Here is a 15,910-nt window from a genome sequence, read left to right as displayed (position 1 = left end):
GAGTGAATAAATGAAGACTCGGCACCCCACTTCTGAAAGGTTGCTGACCCCTGTTCTAGAGAAACTCTTATGTAGTAATAACATTGAGACAAAGAGGTTTAGTGTAAATTGTGGGAATAATACAAAGTTGTATATGCACCCCCAGCTGCCCAAATGGGGATAGACTGAAGACAGGACAAATAATGCAAACACACCAAATACCATAGCTATATTTGATGCATATGAAGTGTCTAATACAGAGATGTCTGTTAACTCATGAGATACCTAGACAAAGAGCCCTGTGCAGGACTATTTTTTTAATCCAATTCCCACCTGCTCCAGCATTGTTTGTTGAATTTTTATCCCGCTCCTGCTATTATGGCAGTGTGGTGGGGCGACTGCCCCACGCAGGCAGGAGAAGGGTTAAGGCAGCCTTGGAGAGGCTGTGCAGAACCCAGCCAATCTGGAAAGGGTTTATTGGGAGAGCCAAGCAGGAGAAGGCTTGCTGGAGCAGCCCATATATAAAGGGCTGCTCAGCATAGCAAGGGGTAGTCTCTTCCTGGAGGTCAAAGGGGAAGGACTGTCTGCTGAAGAGCACCGGAGATACTGCAGTGCTGGGCCGGGTAGCGGAGCAATAGGTGAGCTCTTGGCTGACCATGCCCCAACTGAAGCAAGGGCAGGGAAGGTGCTAGGGCTACAGGGGAAGAGGCCCAGGGAATGTAGGCAGTGGGAATAGAAGGAGGGGCAGTAAGTGGCTGCCAACTATAGGTTCCCTGGGCTGGGAACCTTTACCCCTATGTGCCAATGAGGAGAGTGGCCTAAATCCAGACTTCAGTTTGCCCCTGAAGCCAGGGGCTAGACGAGAGACTGCAGTTGGCCACTGAAGCAAGTGGAAGGACTTAGGACTGCCTGTCCCCCGAAATAGGGGAAGACAGCGGGCTGGGGCACAGCTGGAGGGCCGTGTCCCGAAGAGGACCCCGCGGTCTGGAAGCGATGAGGGTCCAGATGGTGGAGGAAGTGGAAGTAACAGTGAGTGAATCACCGCTAGTAAAAGGCATTCTGGTGGTCAAATTCCCAGCATGACCAGCAGGAGGTGCCACGTCAGTGAGTCGGAACCGTTATAGGCAGTGAGACCTGCAGGACTCCAGTCCCACTGCAGGGCTCTACCTACACACTTCACTAAAGTGTATCTCATAGTTCAACCTGAACTGTAGATCACAACAATCAAAAATATATTCTGTGGAAACAAATGTAATTGAAAGTTCTACAGCATTTTTAATGAGGATTTCTTTTTCTGTTAGACATTCATAGATGCATTTAACTTTACAAAACGAGAGAGCTATCATGTTGCCTATAACTAGAAGGGCTCTTAAGACACAAGATACTTTATGTAATTTCAAGTTCATGGAAAGGAATTAATTTGTTAATTTTCCTTTTAGGCAGACCTGAATTTACAGGTGTTACAGAATATCTCTTCATGAACTACACTAGATGTGTGGCCCGAGTGTGTGGTCCTTATATAATGCATTGGCTAAGTGCTGATCCACCCTGAGATGGGCCTGCTACTTTTACTCACAACTAAAGAAGTTAGGTCCAGATTTTTAAAGCAGATTAGGCATTGCTGTGCTCAGCTGCCGCCTAGCCAAGTTATTCCTCATTTTTATTTGTGCATTTGTTTTTTTCTTCCTACGTGTAGTACTTTGCACTTATCTTTTTTGAATTTCATCTTGTTGATTTCAGACTAATTCTCCAATTTCTCAAGGTCATCTTGAATTCTAATTCTTTCCTCTAAAGTGCTTGCAGTCCCTCCCATCTTGGTGTCATCTGCAGATTTTATAAGCATACTCTCCACTCCATTATCCAAGGCATTAAGGAAAATATTGACTAGTACTGGACCCAGGACAGACCCCCGTGGGACCCTACATCCTCCCAATTTGATGCCAAACTATTGATAACGACTCTTTGAACACAGTCTTCCCACCAGTTGTGCACCCACTTTACAGTAATTTAACCTACACTGTATTTCCCTAATTTGCTTATGAGACAGTCATGTGGGACTGTGGCAAAAGTCTTACAGAATCAAGATATGTCATGTCTACAGCTTCCCCCCATCCATTAGGCCAGTAACCCAGTCAAAGAAGAAAATTAGGTTGGTTTGGCATGATTTTTTCTTGACATATCTATGCTGGATGTTACTTAATTCTCTAGACACTTACAAATTGATTGTCTAATTATTCGTTCTAGTATCTTTCTTGGGTATCATAGTTAGGCAGACTGGTCTATAATTTCCTGTGTCGTCTTTGTTCCTCTTTTTAAAGATAAGTACTATGTTTGCCCTTCTCCGGTCTCCTGGGACCTCACTTGTTCTCCGTGAGTTCTCAAAGATAATCGCTAATGGTTTTGAGATTGCTTCAGCTAGTTCTTAAGTATCCTGTTGTGAATTTCATCATACCCTCCTGACTGAATACATCTAACTTATCTAAGTAATCTTTAACCTGTTCTTTCCCTGGTCTGGCTTGTGCTCCTTCCCTCTTGTTGTTAATTGTGTTGAGCATCTGGTCACAATTATACTGGAGCAAAATAGGCAATGAACACCTTGGCCTTCTTGCTATCATCCGTTATTAGCTCTCCTTCTCTGCTAAGTAAAGGACCTACACTTTCCTTTGTCCTTCTCTTGCTCCTAATGTATTTCTAGAACCTCTTATTGCCTTTTATGTCCCTTGGTAGGTGTAACTCATTTTGTGAGTTTGGCTTTCTGATTTTGTCCCTACATGTTTGTGCTATTCTGTTGTACGCCTCCTTAGCAAATTGTCCACATTTTCACTTTTTGTAGGATTCCTTTTTGATCTTCAGGTCATTAAAGAGCTCCTGTTGAAGCCATATTTGCCTCTTACTAGTCTTTCTGTCTTTCCTTCACTGGGATAGTTTTCTGTTGTGCCTTAAATATTGTCTCTTTGAGACACTGCCAGCGGTTCTGAGCTCGTTTTTCCCTTAGAATTTCCAAGATAGAGTTTTGCTGTACAGCCAACTAAACACACACAAAGTCCAGCAGACTGACAGAAATGTGTTTTTTAGCTTAACTGCTGCATAACAGAAGACGGACATATATGGAGAGAACACCCACCCAAAATTAGGTATTTTACACAAAATGAATATAACAAGAAAAGTGCTCCCACCCTAGCAGTGACTTTGTCACCACAATCTCAGTTTTAGGCTGTGAATTAAACTTTGGAGGGCGGGGGGTTCCCCGCTCTAAAAATATGTTCTGTTGGCACTTGATCTGCCTCTGGGTTGTTAAAAATAGGAGACTAGAAATGGTCTGATTCTCCCATAGCCTGGGCTCCAGTTCTCGTCTCTGCCTTGTTCTCTTTCACTAAATTTCAGAATCCTCAATTTCCCTGATTCACGCTCTCTTCTCTTAGTTCTCTCATCCTTAACTCATGTTTCCGGAGGCTCAAGTAGTTCACTTTCATAGTTTTGGTCTTGACTACTGGCTGAATCTCTATAATTAAATCTATTGCTGGTTGTCTTCTTCAAAGACCTCATGCTCCTGATTGCCCTGAGCTCTCTTATGGATGATTGACTAGCTGCATGTTTATCCTCTGGATATTGACTGTGATGGAATTAAGGAAGACGATGCTGGATTTACTGTTTGGGTCATGGCACTCTGCTATGGAAATAGTCTTTCATTGTTCACTGTTACTTGTGTGGCCTGTTCACAAACCACTCTATGATCCCTCTCAGCTCTACATCTTCTGCATGCACAGACTCAGCTTCCATGCCCTGCCTACCCCCAACATATGCAGTGGAGCTATGGTGTTTCTGTTGCATTTTGGCCCTTTCATGGCACCAGAGGGGGCCAAAGGATTTTATCCACAATGTGTACAATCATGTAGTTCAAATTTGTAAATTTGGAATGAAAGGTGCTATGTTAAAATGTAAGATTCTTATAATTGCATCCCTAAATTGTTGATTGCCTGTTGATGAATCTTTAGATGAGGAACACATTGGATGTGCAATATCAGATCAAATCACTGGTCCATCAAATCTAGTATTGTGTCTCCACCTCTAGCCTATACTGGATGCTTTGGGGAGGGGGGGAATTGTATTACCTGGTCAATTGTGCAATATTCTGCAGGGGTGAAAGTGGGTGGAATTCTTCCATGACCTCTTGAGGCGATCAGTTTACATCCTGAAGCACAAGATTTGACTACCCATTATGTAGCATGTACAGGAGTAAATGTTATTTTTGGCCATAAAATTATTTAACCCCTTTTTAAATCTACCTGCAGTATTTGATTCTATGACCTCTTGTAGTTCTGAATTCCACAGACTGACTACCTGCTGTGTGAAGAAATAGTTCATTTTGTTTTAAATTTACCTGCCATTGACTTTGCTAAGTGACTTATTCTCATTTTATGGGATTGTGTGGAAAGAAGGGACTGGATCCTTTATTGTACCATTCATCATCTTAAATACTACAAGTAAGTCCTCTTCTCCTTTGAAGGCTACATAATCCTAGTTTTTGCAGCCTCTCTTATAAGAAATCCCTGCTATGCTGCTCTGTGGCTCTTCTCCAGATGTTTTCACTCTCCATGCACTCTTTATGTTGAGGCAATCAAACCTGAATAAAATACTTCCAATTTTACCATACTTTGATATAGCATCCTTGTGTGCCCTGGATACTTTATGCATCCAAGCATACACGTTTCTTTTCCATTTGCCCCTTCAATGAGCCATTCACAATAATTACAAAACTTTTTATTACCACCACCCTGTCTCGGTCCCTCAAAAAGATCGTACAAGTTTAGAAGCTAGCAACATATGTAAGAAATTCAAAATGTTTTTGCTAAACTTACACTTACCCAAGTTCAATTTAGTTTGTCATCATGTTGTCCAATCTCCCAGTATACTCAAATGCACTCAGTTTCTCACAATCCTCTATGGGTTTTGACTGAGCAGAGCAACTTAAGTGTGATCACCAAACTAATGGTTCACTTCTTCCTCCCAATCACTAATAAAGGTATTAAATGCCATAGGCAGATTACTATTTTCTTGTAGTATTTTTAAGCACTGACACCATTCTCAGTGCTGCACAAAGCACTGAAGATACAGTTCCAGTTCCATGAAACTTATGGTTTTAGTGGAGAGACAATATAGACCAAAGAGTTACAGGATGACTAGAGGGAGGTTATCAGAACGTGTTTTAGGGTTTGCTGTTCTGACTTATTTTTTATTTAATGGTGTGTACCAGAATTTCTGATTTAGGTGGGTTACCATAGGTGCTCAGATACTATAGTGATGAGTAAGTATAAGCACCAATATCAAATAGAATCTATAGGCTTAGAGGACGGGGTTTTAAGGAACAATTTGAATGAAGAGAGGGTGGTGGATTGGTGCGCCAGGGATCACCGGGAAATTCAGACGTCAGTATGGAAGAAGGCACGAACACAAGAGTGGGAAATGGATAAAAAGAGAGTAGTTAGGTGGAAGCTTGGACAGAACATGAGTAGTAAGACATGAGAGCAGAGATGTAGAGAAAGTGGAGAGGGCAGATTAGTGCATTTTTACTGTATATTAAAATCCGGTGAATTTGTTGATTATATCTGCAACATCTGATTTCACTCACCTCTGCCCTGAAATACAGCCCCTCTATGTAAGCCAGAGTAAACAGGGTTTTAAAAAACATAATGGATCCATTAGGGACTGGGAAGAAGGCACACTCTGCCTCCAAATGCAGGAGGAGGTTGTGAGTGGCTGTTTAATTGCTCTATGGCTGCTCCCACAGCCCATAAGCTGTTGTACAGTTCTGGGCTCCTGTGCCCCACGTGAGTTTGAATCTGTGGGAATGAGGGCAGATGATCTATGCAGCCCTGGATTTGCTGACCTGTCCTTTACCCATCCTCAAAGCCACTCTTAAAGCTACAGAAGACAGAAGAGAACATGGGGTGCACAGTCCTTTCACATGTCTTCTCAGCAGGGCCGGCTCTGGCTTTTTGGCCGCCCCAAGCAAAAAAAAAACAAACAAAAAAACGGGGCGGCCAGAACGGGAAAGCAAAACAAAAAACAAAACAAAAACCTGCGGCGCAGCTGGAGCGCAGGTGGAGGGGGACCGGCTAGCGGGGGGGAGAGGGAGTGGGCAGGAGAGAGAGAGAAGGGGGGGCGGCAAGGACTACAGCGGGGCGCTGCCATGCGGCCCCTCCCGCCGCGTTGCGCCCTGCCGCCTGCCGGGAGGGCTTCGCTCTGGTCAGCGGGGAGGGAAGGACGAGGACTGCCCTGCCGGGCTTGCTGCAGGGCGCTCCTGTCCTCCACGCCACCGCCCCCTACAGGGCGGCCGGAGCAGAACAACAACAAAAGCGGCCGTGCCGCCCTAGGATTGGGCAGAATGCCGCCTCGTTCAATCTGCCGCCCCAAGCACCAGCTTGCTCGGCTGGTGCCTGGAGCCGGCCCTGCTTCTCAGCCTACCACAAAAGTGTAACAGATCCATGGTGGTTCTTGGACACTTATATCTTTACCCATGAGAAGAGGTTGGGTGGTCAAAAGATTTCACCCTCTCTGAATATAAATATTCAACATAGTCATGGGACCCAATTTTGGTGAATTAGGAAGGATCTGGGTTTTATTTAATATCTACATATAAAGTATATATTAAAAAGCCAAAAGACAGAAAATTTACAGAACTATACAAGCAAAAATGAAAATAAAAAATGTGGTATATACATATTTATTATTAAAATCCAAACCAAAACAAATTGTGTCTATAGTACAATGTTAACAGGAAGTGTCCAAACTATTAGATCTTGAAGCAGATATGCCTGAGGTACTGCCTGGGAGTTTCTGATGCAAATAGCTGTCCATACTGAGGTCCTTCTTTAAGTCCTTCTTTAAGTAGTTTAGTGTTTCTTCTTCTATACAGAAGCCGTCTCTTTTAAAACTGTTTCCTGTAGCTAATGCATAATTTATTTAATCTCTATCTGGAATGATTTCACCTGCACACCAAGAGCAGCTGTGCCAAGGCAACATTTTTAGAAGACAAACACTCTAGAGAGATTGAGAAAAGGACACCAGAAGCTTGAAACTGAAAGCTAGGTCCATGAAAAAATTGATGTCTTCCTCGATCACACATACATACACAGGATTGTATTTTAGGGTTGATCTTGAATTCTGGAACACTGAAATTAATATTTTGTTAAGAAGAAAATTTCACCTATAGGTCACTTGTTCAAATTTAAACCTAGTTGGCGGGTAGTGATCGATCTATCAGGGATCGATTTATCGCGTCTCATGTAGACGCGGATAAATCGATCCCTGAACACGCTCCCTGTCGACTCCGGAACTCCAGCTCACGAGAGGCGGAAGCGAAGTCGATGGGGGAGCGGCAGCGGTCGACTCGCTGCAATCCTCACGGCCAGGTAAGTCGACCTAAGATACGCCGACTTCAGCTACGCTATTCGTGTAGCTGAAGTTGTGTATCTTAGGTCGACCCCTCCCTCACCCCTCACCCCTGTAGTGTAGACCAGGGCTTAGTGATAGAAAGTTATTCCTTGGCCTAAGGAAGATGAGCTGGAAGGGTGCAGGGGATCTTCATTCAGCTAGATGCCCATATCAAAATGAACACCAATTGATACCCTTATTTGATGTCTTACAATAATGGGGAAAGATTGCAGCATTGTGCCAAGTATTGTGTACTCTGCTGTAGTTGTTCAGACAGAGTGAAATCCACTTCACCCACAGGTAACACAAGTTTTAGAGAGGTGACTGCAGACCAGCTGGGGAAATTAAACTGCAGCCCACAACACAGGACTTGAACGGGATTCACCTCAGGCTCCAGTTATATAGATTACTATACTGGGGCTACTGGATTGCATACACCAGTGGTTTTCAACCTGTGGTCCGCAGACCCCTGGGGATCCTCAGACTGTGTCTAAGAGGTCCGTGAAAGATTGTCGTTACCATAGAACAGTGGTTTTCAACCTGTGGTCCATGAACCCTTGCGGGTCTGCAGACTATGTCTGAGATTTCTAAAGGAGGCCGCACCTCCATTTGAAATTTTGTAAGGGTCCACAAATGAAAAAAGGTTGAAAACTATGGCATATACAGATGTTCTGTCCCTTCCCCCTCACCCCTTTGTGGAACCAACCATGGTCTGTAGTGAGCAGACAGCTCTGCCTGGCTGTTCAACCAATCTACCCCCAAGAGGCCTGTATGCAGGGGTGAAGTGGTGTTGAGTCACCACACGGACAATGCCTTCCCTGCCTCTTTTAATAAGCAGAGGATTTCAGTCTCTAACATTCAGTATCACTTTTAGAAAAGGGAAAAAAAGTTAAGCATTTGTTTAAAAATATAATTAAATTCCTCCCACACATTAAATATGAGAACAGATATAGAAAATCAAAGAGGTTAGAACAACTGTGCACTTCCAGATTTTCTGTGTCCCTTTAAGACTGAACATTTGGCTTGAAAAGCATCTTGTCCCAGGCCATTTAATAACACTACTTTATTTCTTGCAATCCCTTTTTGCTTAGGGACATGCCTGCTTTCGGTGACCCTGTTATGCACTTAATTTCCTTGTTTTTTACTTCAGTGTCTTTTTGACTAGCTGCTGTTGTTTTTTTAATTCCCTTTCAGAAGTTGTGTCACAATGGTACCTTTTGGCACCTTACTGTGCCTGGGCTGTTGAATTTAGTTATATTCTGATCACTATTACTTTGTAGGTTAGCTATATTTGCTTCTTGAACCAGCTCTTACATGTTATTTAGGACTAAGTCAAAAATAGTCTTACCTCTTGTGGGCTACTCCAAGGAGCAATTTTTACGATGTTGAGAAATTGCTTCTCTAACCATGTATCATTGTGACATTTGAACAGTGTATGTGGGTAGTTGAAGTCACCCATTATTACAGTTTTATTAGAGTTGGTATCATCTTCGATCTTCTGGAGCAGCGTGCACTCAATATCCTTTTCCCGGTCAGGTGTCAACAGGTAATCTACTAGTATATTTTTATACTTATGCCTTGGGCTAGCCATACAGATTCTACTGAGTGGTTCTCTCCATACAGAAGTTTTGTTTCATTAGGTTCTATGGAATCTATTAGATGTAATGTGGCTCCCCCCACCTCTATGTCTTAATCTGTCCTTTGTTTTCATTTCAGCCCAAGACATATGAGGTTGGAGGGTAAAGAAAATACAGCATCTACACAGTATTGTATTTCATGCAAACAAACTCTAGACAGTATCTGCATTCAAAAGATCAACATTTGAGGCTATCAGTCTAGAACCCAACTGATCATTCTTTCTACTGCTGCAATGAGAGCTCAAAAAACCAGAGGTCTAAATGCCCCAGCAAAACATTTAGATTATTGTTAATTTGTAGAATGATAATATAATTCTAATGGGGTTTGCACAGAAGGACCAGATTCTTGATTCTGCTCTCTGCAAAGCAGCAGGACTCTTTGTGGCCAGCAGATCGTTCTCGGGGAAGAGGTTTTACATCCCAGTCTTCTTCTGGGGCACTGCAGTAGCATACACATGCTTACCCAGGGCTGTGCTTTTGAAGGACAATCTAGACCCCTCTGTTTAAAACTATGCTGTTAGATGAGAAACAATTGAAAACAAGTATGCAACCTTGACTTGGCTGAACCTTTGCGTATAGATGCTTAGCCCCGTTTTAGCTGGTAGTGCATTTAGACAATTCCGACTCAGTAGGGAACCTCCTGGGATGAAAGGAGCTCCCCATTAGAGCTTGAGTTTCCTCGTATTTTAGAAAGGGTAAATTCAATATTAAAATAAGATATACACACACCTGACATTTTAGATCCTTATGCCTTGAAAGAGGAGTCTTTTCCGGGAGGAGGTGGGGGGGCGGGAGAGGAGAGAGCAGGGGTGAAGCCTCCTTGATAGAAACAAATTGAAACCTGAAACTTCTAAGCACTAATATTATAGTTAATGTTTGATGGTTTTCTAAGCACTGCTTTTATAGTGTACAAGACTGCTGATGGTTGAGAAGGGCAATAATTTTATATTTTGTATAGCAGTACAATGATTTGCAAGGGTTCTGAGACACAATAAAGAATTACATGTTTAAAGAAAGTTTCCTTGTGCTTTTATTTTTTGTACAAATAGAACAAGGGGGAGAGACTAAAGATATTAATGAGGTTTTCTATTAATTGGACATAATCATTAAGTGCAAAATTCTGCTATTATTTTACTCCCAGACAGATCTATTTGCATCAATGGTGTAATGGAATTCAGAATTAGACCCTAAGAGATGCCTTTTCATTGCAATACGTGAGAATTTAATCACGGAATACCTATTAGCATTAAATTAGTCTCTGCTTGTATTTTCAGATCCATTTGTCAGTTAATAAAGTTTTTAATTAAAACTGACTTTGCATCTAATTGTGAAGTCAGACAGCTTGCTGACTAATAGTATCACTTTTGACCCCAGAAGTGTGAACAGTATGGGAAGCCAGTGTAAAAGATTGTAAATTAGTTTCTAATTTGCTTTACTACTGAAAAGAAATGAAAGAAACATTTTATTGTTTTTTTTTTAAATATCATTTATGGCAGCACAAATTGTAAATAAAGTTCTCTATATTAAATCACTATGGAAATACTGCCTAGGGACTTTCAAGTATTTTATTTTCTCATATTGTAATATAAGCTTTTTCTCTTTTCTTGTTCTAGGCTTGCTCCAAATATTCTTTCACCTCTTCTCAGTCCTCTGAAAACACTAGTTCCACCTTCCCTATTGCAGAAACATGGTTCATCATCACCACACAGCCAGTCTCCAAATGGGCAACAGTTTTCAGGAATACCAAATAAACCATATGCTCAGTTTCAAAACCAATCTGTACAACAGGGACTGCAAGGTAACTATATTTTGAGATTTCCCAGCTGCCGTATTAGTGTTTTAATTATTGCAGTATTTGGCAACACTGTCTGACAACATTTTCATGGAAGCTCCTATTTTTTAAGTGTTTTGAGTCACATGGGGCTGTAGTTTTCATCAGTCAGATCAGTACATGCATTACCTGAGGGCTAAGGGAGGAGGGATAGATCAGTGGCTTGAGCATTGGCCTGCTAAACCCAGGGTTGTGAGTTCAATCCTTGAGGGGGGCTGCTTAGGGATCTGGGGCAAAAAAAAAATCAGTACTTGGTCCTGCTAGTGAAGGCAGGGGGCTGGACTCAATGACCTTTCAGGGTCACTTCCAGTTCTATGAGATAGGTATATCTCCATATATATTATTACCTACTTATAATGGGGACAAATTATAATCAGTAATTACAAAGCTGTGCATTTATATAGCACCTTTCATTAGAGGATCTCAAAGTATTTTGCAAGCACATATTAATTACATCCCAAAATACCTTTGATTTAAAGACAGAGTAAAAGATTTAACTCTGGATCACCCTTGAAGCTGTAACTGTTTATTCTATCAGTCTATGTAGTATTTAGGAAGCTTTAAAATGCATCATTTATACAATAGACTATAATGGCACTTTCTGGCATTACACCCATTTAATATGGTTTGAGTACTAGAGAGACAGGAGGTCTTGAGTTCTAATCCTAACTCTGTCACTATCTTGTTGTGTAGTTTAGGTAAATTATTTATCCTCTGCATTTGAATTTCCCAGTCTTTAAAATGGGGATGATGCTTATTTTCGTACCCCCAAAGTTGTCTTGTGAGGCATTAGTATCTCTACAATGTTTTGAAGGTATACATTAGCACTTAATATTATCACAGATTACTGTGGTAATGGAAGCTTGGATATTTAGATAACATGTTATATAATCCAGATACTATATTGCTTCCATATGGTAAATATTCATCATATTACAGATGTACAGGACAGCTGTCTGGTTGTAAAGTATAACCAAGCATATAAGTATACCCGGGCAGATAACCAGATTCTCAACTCAGTTCACAATTGTACCATTGTTTGAATAAGGCATTTTTCAGAAACATGCAGTTTCATGTACGATAAATATACCAAGTGAGCAAAATGACTTGCTTGCTATTCTTTGAATGTTTTAAGGCCAAGTTTTTATAAAGTTTGAAAAAACAAGATTCTGATATAGGCCCAATGGCAGGGTACATCTCTAATACATAGATACTTACCTCCCTTTCTCTCTTGGTCTCCAGGTAGTATTTTAACCTCTAGATTGGGTCAAGTACCATAAATACTCTAAAATTGCTTGCTTAGTTTTTGCTGTTTGATTGGACTTTGTCTGAAAGGCAAAAGCATGTTATATTAAATGATTTGTGTCAAACAAAAAACTCACTAAACCTGACGCTCAACAGATTATTCAATTTTAAAATGACTAACTCTGAGAGGGGGAAAGTGGCAGATTTATGATAGCATATAATCATATATGATTGTTATTATAATGAGCTAAATAACTACAAACCACAGGAGGACAGATTAGCAGCTCATTATAATGACAGAAACAAATGCATAGACAGAACAAGTTTTGAACCACTTAAATAAATTGACTTTATTCCTTAGAGAAAACCACATTTCCCATTTGAGCAAACCGTTGCTTTCTGACTGCTGTGTTGTGTGGTTTTGAAAAAGGCAATAATTTTCCACTTTAACCAAATTTTGAATTATTATTATAATTTTATTATGAAAAAGTTCAAAAATCAATGTTGAGTAATAGCCTTTGAAACCAATTCATCTGTAACCCATATTTGGGCTTAAACTTACTTGAAGCTTTTGTTTCAGTTCTTTAATGGCAGCTTTTTAAATGGGAATCTTTTAGTCAAGTTTGTTATATTTTTACTGTAAAAAAGGAAATTCTAAATAACATGATCTGTAAAACCAGTCAGTCTTTATAGAAGCACATTAATGTTGAGAATTGCTATGGGTTGTCGATAATGAGAAGAATGATAAACCACAGTATTTGTGTCTTTAGCTAGTTATAGTAAAGTCACATGGAAATTATTATACACTGAAAGAATTTGGCAAGCAAACAGCATACTGCATTTATTTATATCTGACATGATTTCTTGTCAGAGATTTTATGGAATTTGAAGAGCTTGGATTTATTTGCACGTACATTTAAATGACATGACGTATATGAGTTGTAGTTTAATAGACATATTCCAGTCATTTGCTCATTACATCATTCATTTAAAAAGTGCTTCAGGTTTTTTAGATTATGGCTTGGGGAAATAGAGGCAAGCAGTATGTTTTCTGATGTGGTTAACTACAGCTATTTTGTCACAAATGATTTCAAAGCAAAATTGGAGCTAAATGTTATATTTGGAACGCAGCTTATTCCTTTATTAACTGTTATACTTCTACATTTACTGTACATAAAACATTTAACAGTGATCATTTAAACTGACAGGCATTTGGTAAATTCTTCAATTGGAACTTAACCTCAGAAAATTTGATTTAAATTAGACAAATAGAACGAAAACCATTTGGAAAAATATCAGCAGAGCTCCTGTTGCCAAGTGGGTTCTACCCCTCTGCATGCATAGAACAGGAAAATTTCTACAAAAAAATAATTCTTGCATGCTTCTTATTTTAGCTGCTTAAGAGGGTTTTTTTTAAAGAATCTTTAAAATGTTCCATGTTTAATTAGTGTTGAGCCATATGTGGTTGTTAATTGAACCACAGTTATTGTCTGGGGATTGGTCCTGCTTTGAGCAGGGGGTTGGACTAGATGACCTCCTGAGGTCCCTTCCAACCCTGATATTCTATGATTCAAGCCTCATCTTAGCTCCTAAATACTAGTCTGTATTATATTGAGAGACAATTCCAATAGAAGCAAAGCTTTTCATAGAACTTAAAGGAATCAAACTAAAATGGAATGAATGAAAAGAACCTTTCTCACACAAAAAAAATTAAAAATTGTATATTACATGAAGACCCGGGCTTAGTATTTCCTAAGCAATTAAATTAGAGTGCCCATAAACAGTAAGTTTCATTTCCTGAGGTTGCCTAAAATAGTCTTATTCAAAATCTCATTCATTTATGACGTGTCTTATTTGGCTAGAGCACACATTGTTACAGAGGTTCCTTTGCCACTAGTACATATGCAAATGTTAGGTAAACACTCATATTGTCCCAGTTGTAGTGCTACTGAAACCAACTCCTGAACTAGCAGATTTACTTTCAAACCAGTTTCGCTTTCATCTGTGGTCTAATGACTGCTTTTCAGCAACACTTGACATTCACCCAAGCTGGTCATTAACTTCCCTTTATTATCAGCATGAAAGATCGCCAAGGGATTTGAGCCTCTAAAAATATTTGCTGGCCTTCTGAGCCATTCCTGGTTGCTGGTGATGCTAGCCACCCAGAGGAAAGGATAGTTTGTTGCAAAAGCCAACCCATCTTCCCACCAAAAGAAGGTATCTGTCTGTATCAGAGGATTGAACAACTACCTGGCAGGAAGTGGCCCTACCATGTTGCAAAACCTGTCACCAGGGGAAACTGGGGAGTTCTCATCTGAGAAAGGGCCCTTAGAGTGGTATTGGTGATGCGGAATGAAGTGAAGAAATATGAAACCATAATTTCAATCATCAGGGCAGAGGCAAATGGATGTCAATGAGCTTCCTGCCTTCCATATCTCCTAATTCCCAGGAGACTCTGTTTACCCACTTGGGGCCACACATCCTATGGATGTTACTGCAGATGGTTTGGCTCAGCTGATGAAGAGTGAGAAGGATTATTATATTGATAGTAATTTAACCCTTCTTTTTCTCACGTCTCCCCTACACGTGCTCAGAGACCCTTCTCGGTGAGACCAGTCACACATTTTGAGAAACACTGATCTAGAGTAGAGAAAAAGCCTGTCAAAATCTCACTCGTGCATAGACATAAAATTGACTTTGCTGTCCTGCATCATTTAGCATTTATCATGTCCGTGTTTAAGTGCCAGGAAAATCTGACTTTTTCTCATAAATTGAATTGTGTGCATGCAAATTAGCTACAACTGTAGTTGCTTACAATTTCACAGGCTAGGATGAAGTCCCTTTGAATTAATATCGGCTCATCTTGTCATTCCCAGTAAAAATGCCACAAAATGAGTCATTTGTGATGTTATTCCAAAGATGATGATTCATATTATAAACATACCGATAAGTAATAAAATGACTGCTTGTTAGCTGCACCTCTCAAACTGAACAATGACATGTTGTACAAAAAATCAGTGCATGAGGGGCACAGAATGTATTGCCTGATTAGCTGTCTTTGTGGACGGAAAAGCTGTCTTGAGTGTCCCTTTTGGTAATTAAAAATCTCTGTCTCAGCTTTTCTAGTTGAAAAAATTATTGGGACTCTGCCAGCTTAGACACACTCTAGAAGCTGCTTTACCTCTTCTAATTTTCAGCCTTAAGGAATCAGATGTTTAGTCTTGATGCCGTTTGTCCATTTCTCCCACAACCATTTCCATGCCTTTTACCATTTTGCTTCCTATGCCTGGAATACCTTCCCGTCTGGTCCTATCGCTTTCCTTATTCAAGTCCCTCTTTAACACTCATTTCTTCCACAGTGCCCTCAAGTGAGCAGGGCTGGCTCCAGGTTTTTTGCCGCCCCAAGCAAAAAAAATTTTTTAAGTGCCGCCGCCGAAGCAAAAAACAAAAACAAACAAACAAACAAACAAACAACGGAGTGCCGCCCCTTCAAAAGTGCCACCCCCAAAGAGCCGGAATGCTGCCCCTTGAAAAGGGCTGCCCCGAGCACATGCTTGGAACGCTGGTGCCTAGAGCCAGCCCTGCAAGTGAGCAAACATTTCTGACAACTCTACTCATTTGAAAAGGATTAAAACTCCTGCTACTGCCAACAATATTTGCATATTCCTAAACTGAGTAACTGCATGATCATATTGCTGTAACTTTTGTCGTTCCTCATTCCATCCCCTTTCCGCAGTTTGCTACACCCACCAGTCACATCACATATACAAGCTCTGTAGAGAAG

General features: G+C 40.6%; 1 protein-coding gene across 1 annotated transcript in view; it reads left to right on the top strand.

Annotated features, from left to right (window-relative positions):
- GLIS1 (GLIS family zinc finger 1) overlaps positions 1-15,910 on the top strand; it is a 287,901-nt gene that overhangs the window by 265,043 nt on the left and 6,948 nt on the right. Inside the window, exon 9 of the mRNA XM_065409869.1 lies at positions 10,664-10,848. Coding sequence (XP_065265941.1) covers positions 10,664-10,848 — 185 coding nt within the window. The remainder of the gene's footprint in view (positions 1-10,663; positions 10,849-15,910) is intronic.

Source organism: Emys orbicularis, chromosome 8, assembly GCF_028017835.1.
Source record: "Emys orbicularis isolate rEmyOrb1 chromosome 8, rEmyOrb1.hap1, whole genome shotgun sequence".
Taxonomy (NCBI): domain Eukaryota; kingdom Metazoa; phylum Chordata; order Testudines; family Emydidae; genus Emys; species Emys orbicularis.
The sequence above is the reverse complement of the archived record's forward strand: the minus strand, read 5'-3'. Positions and strand labels throughout refer to the sequence as shown.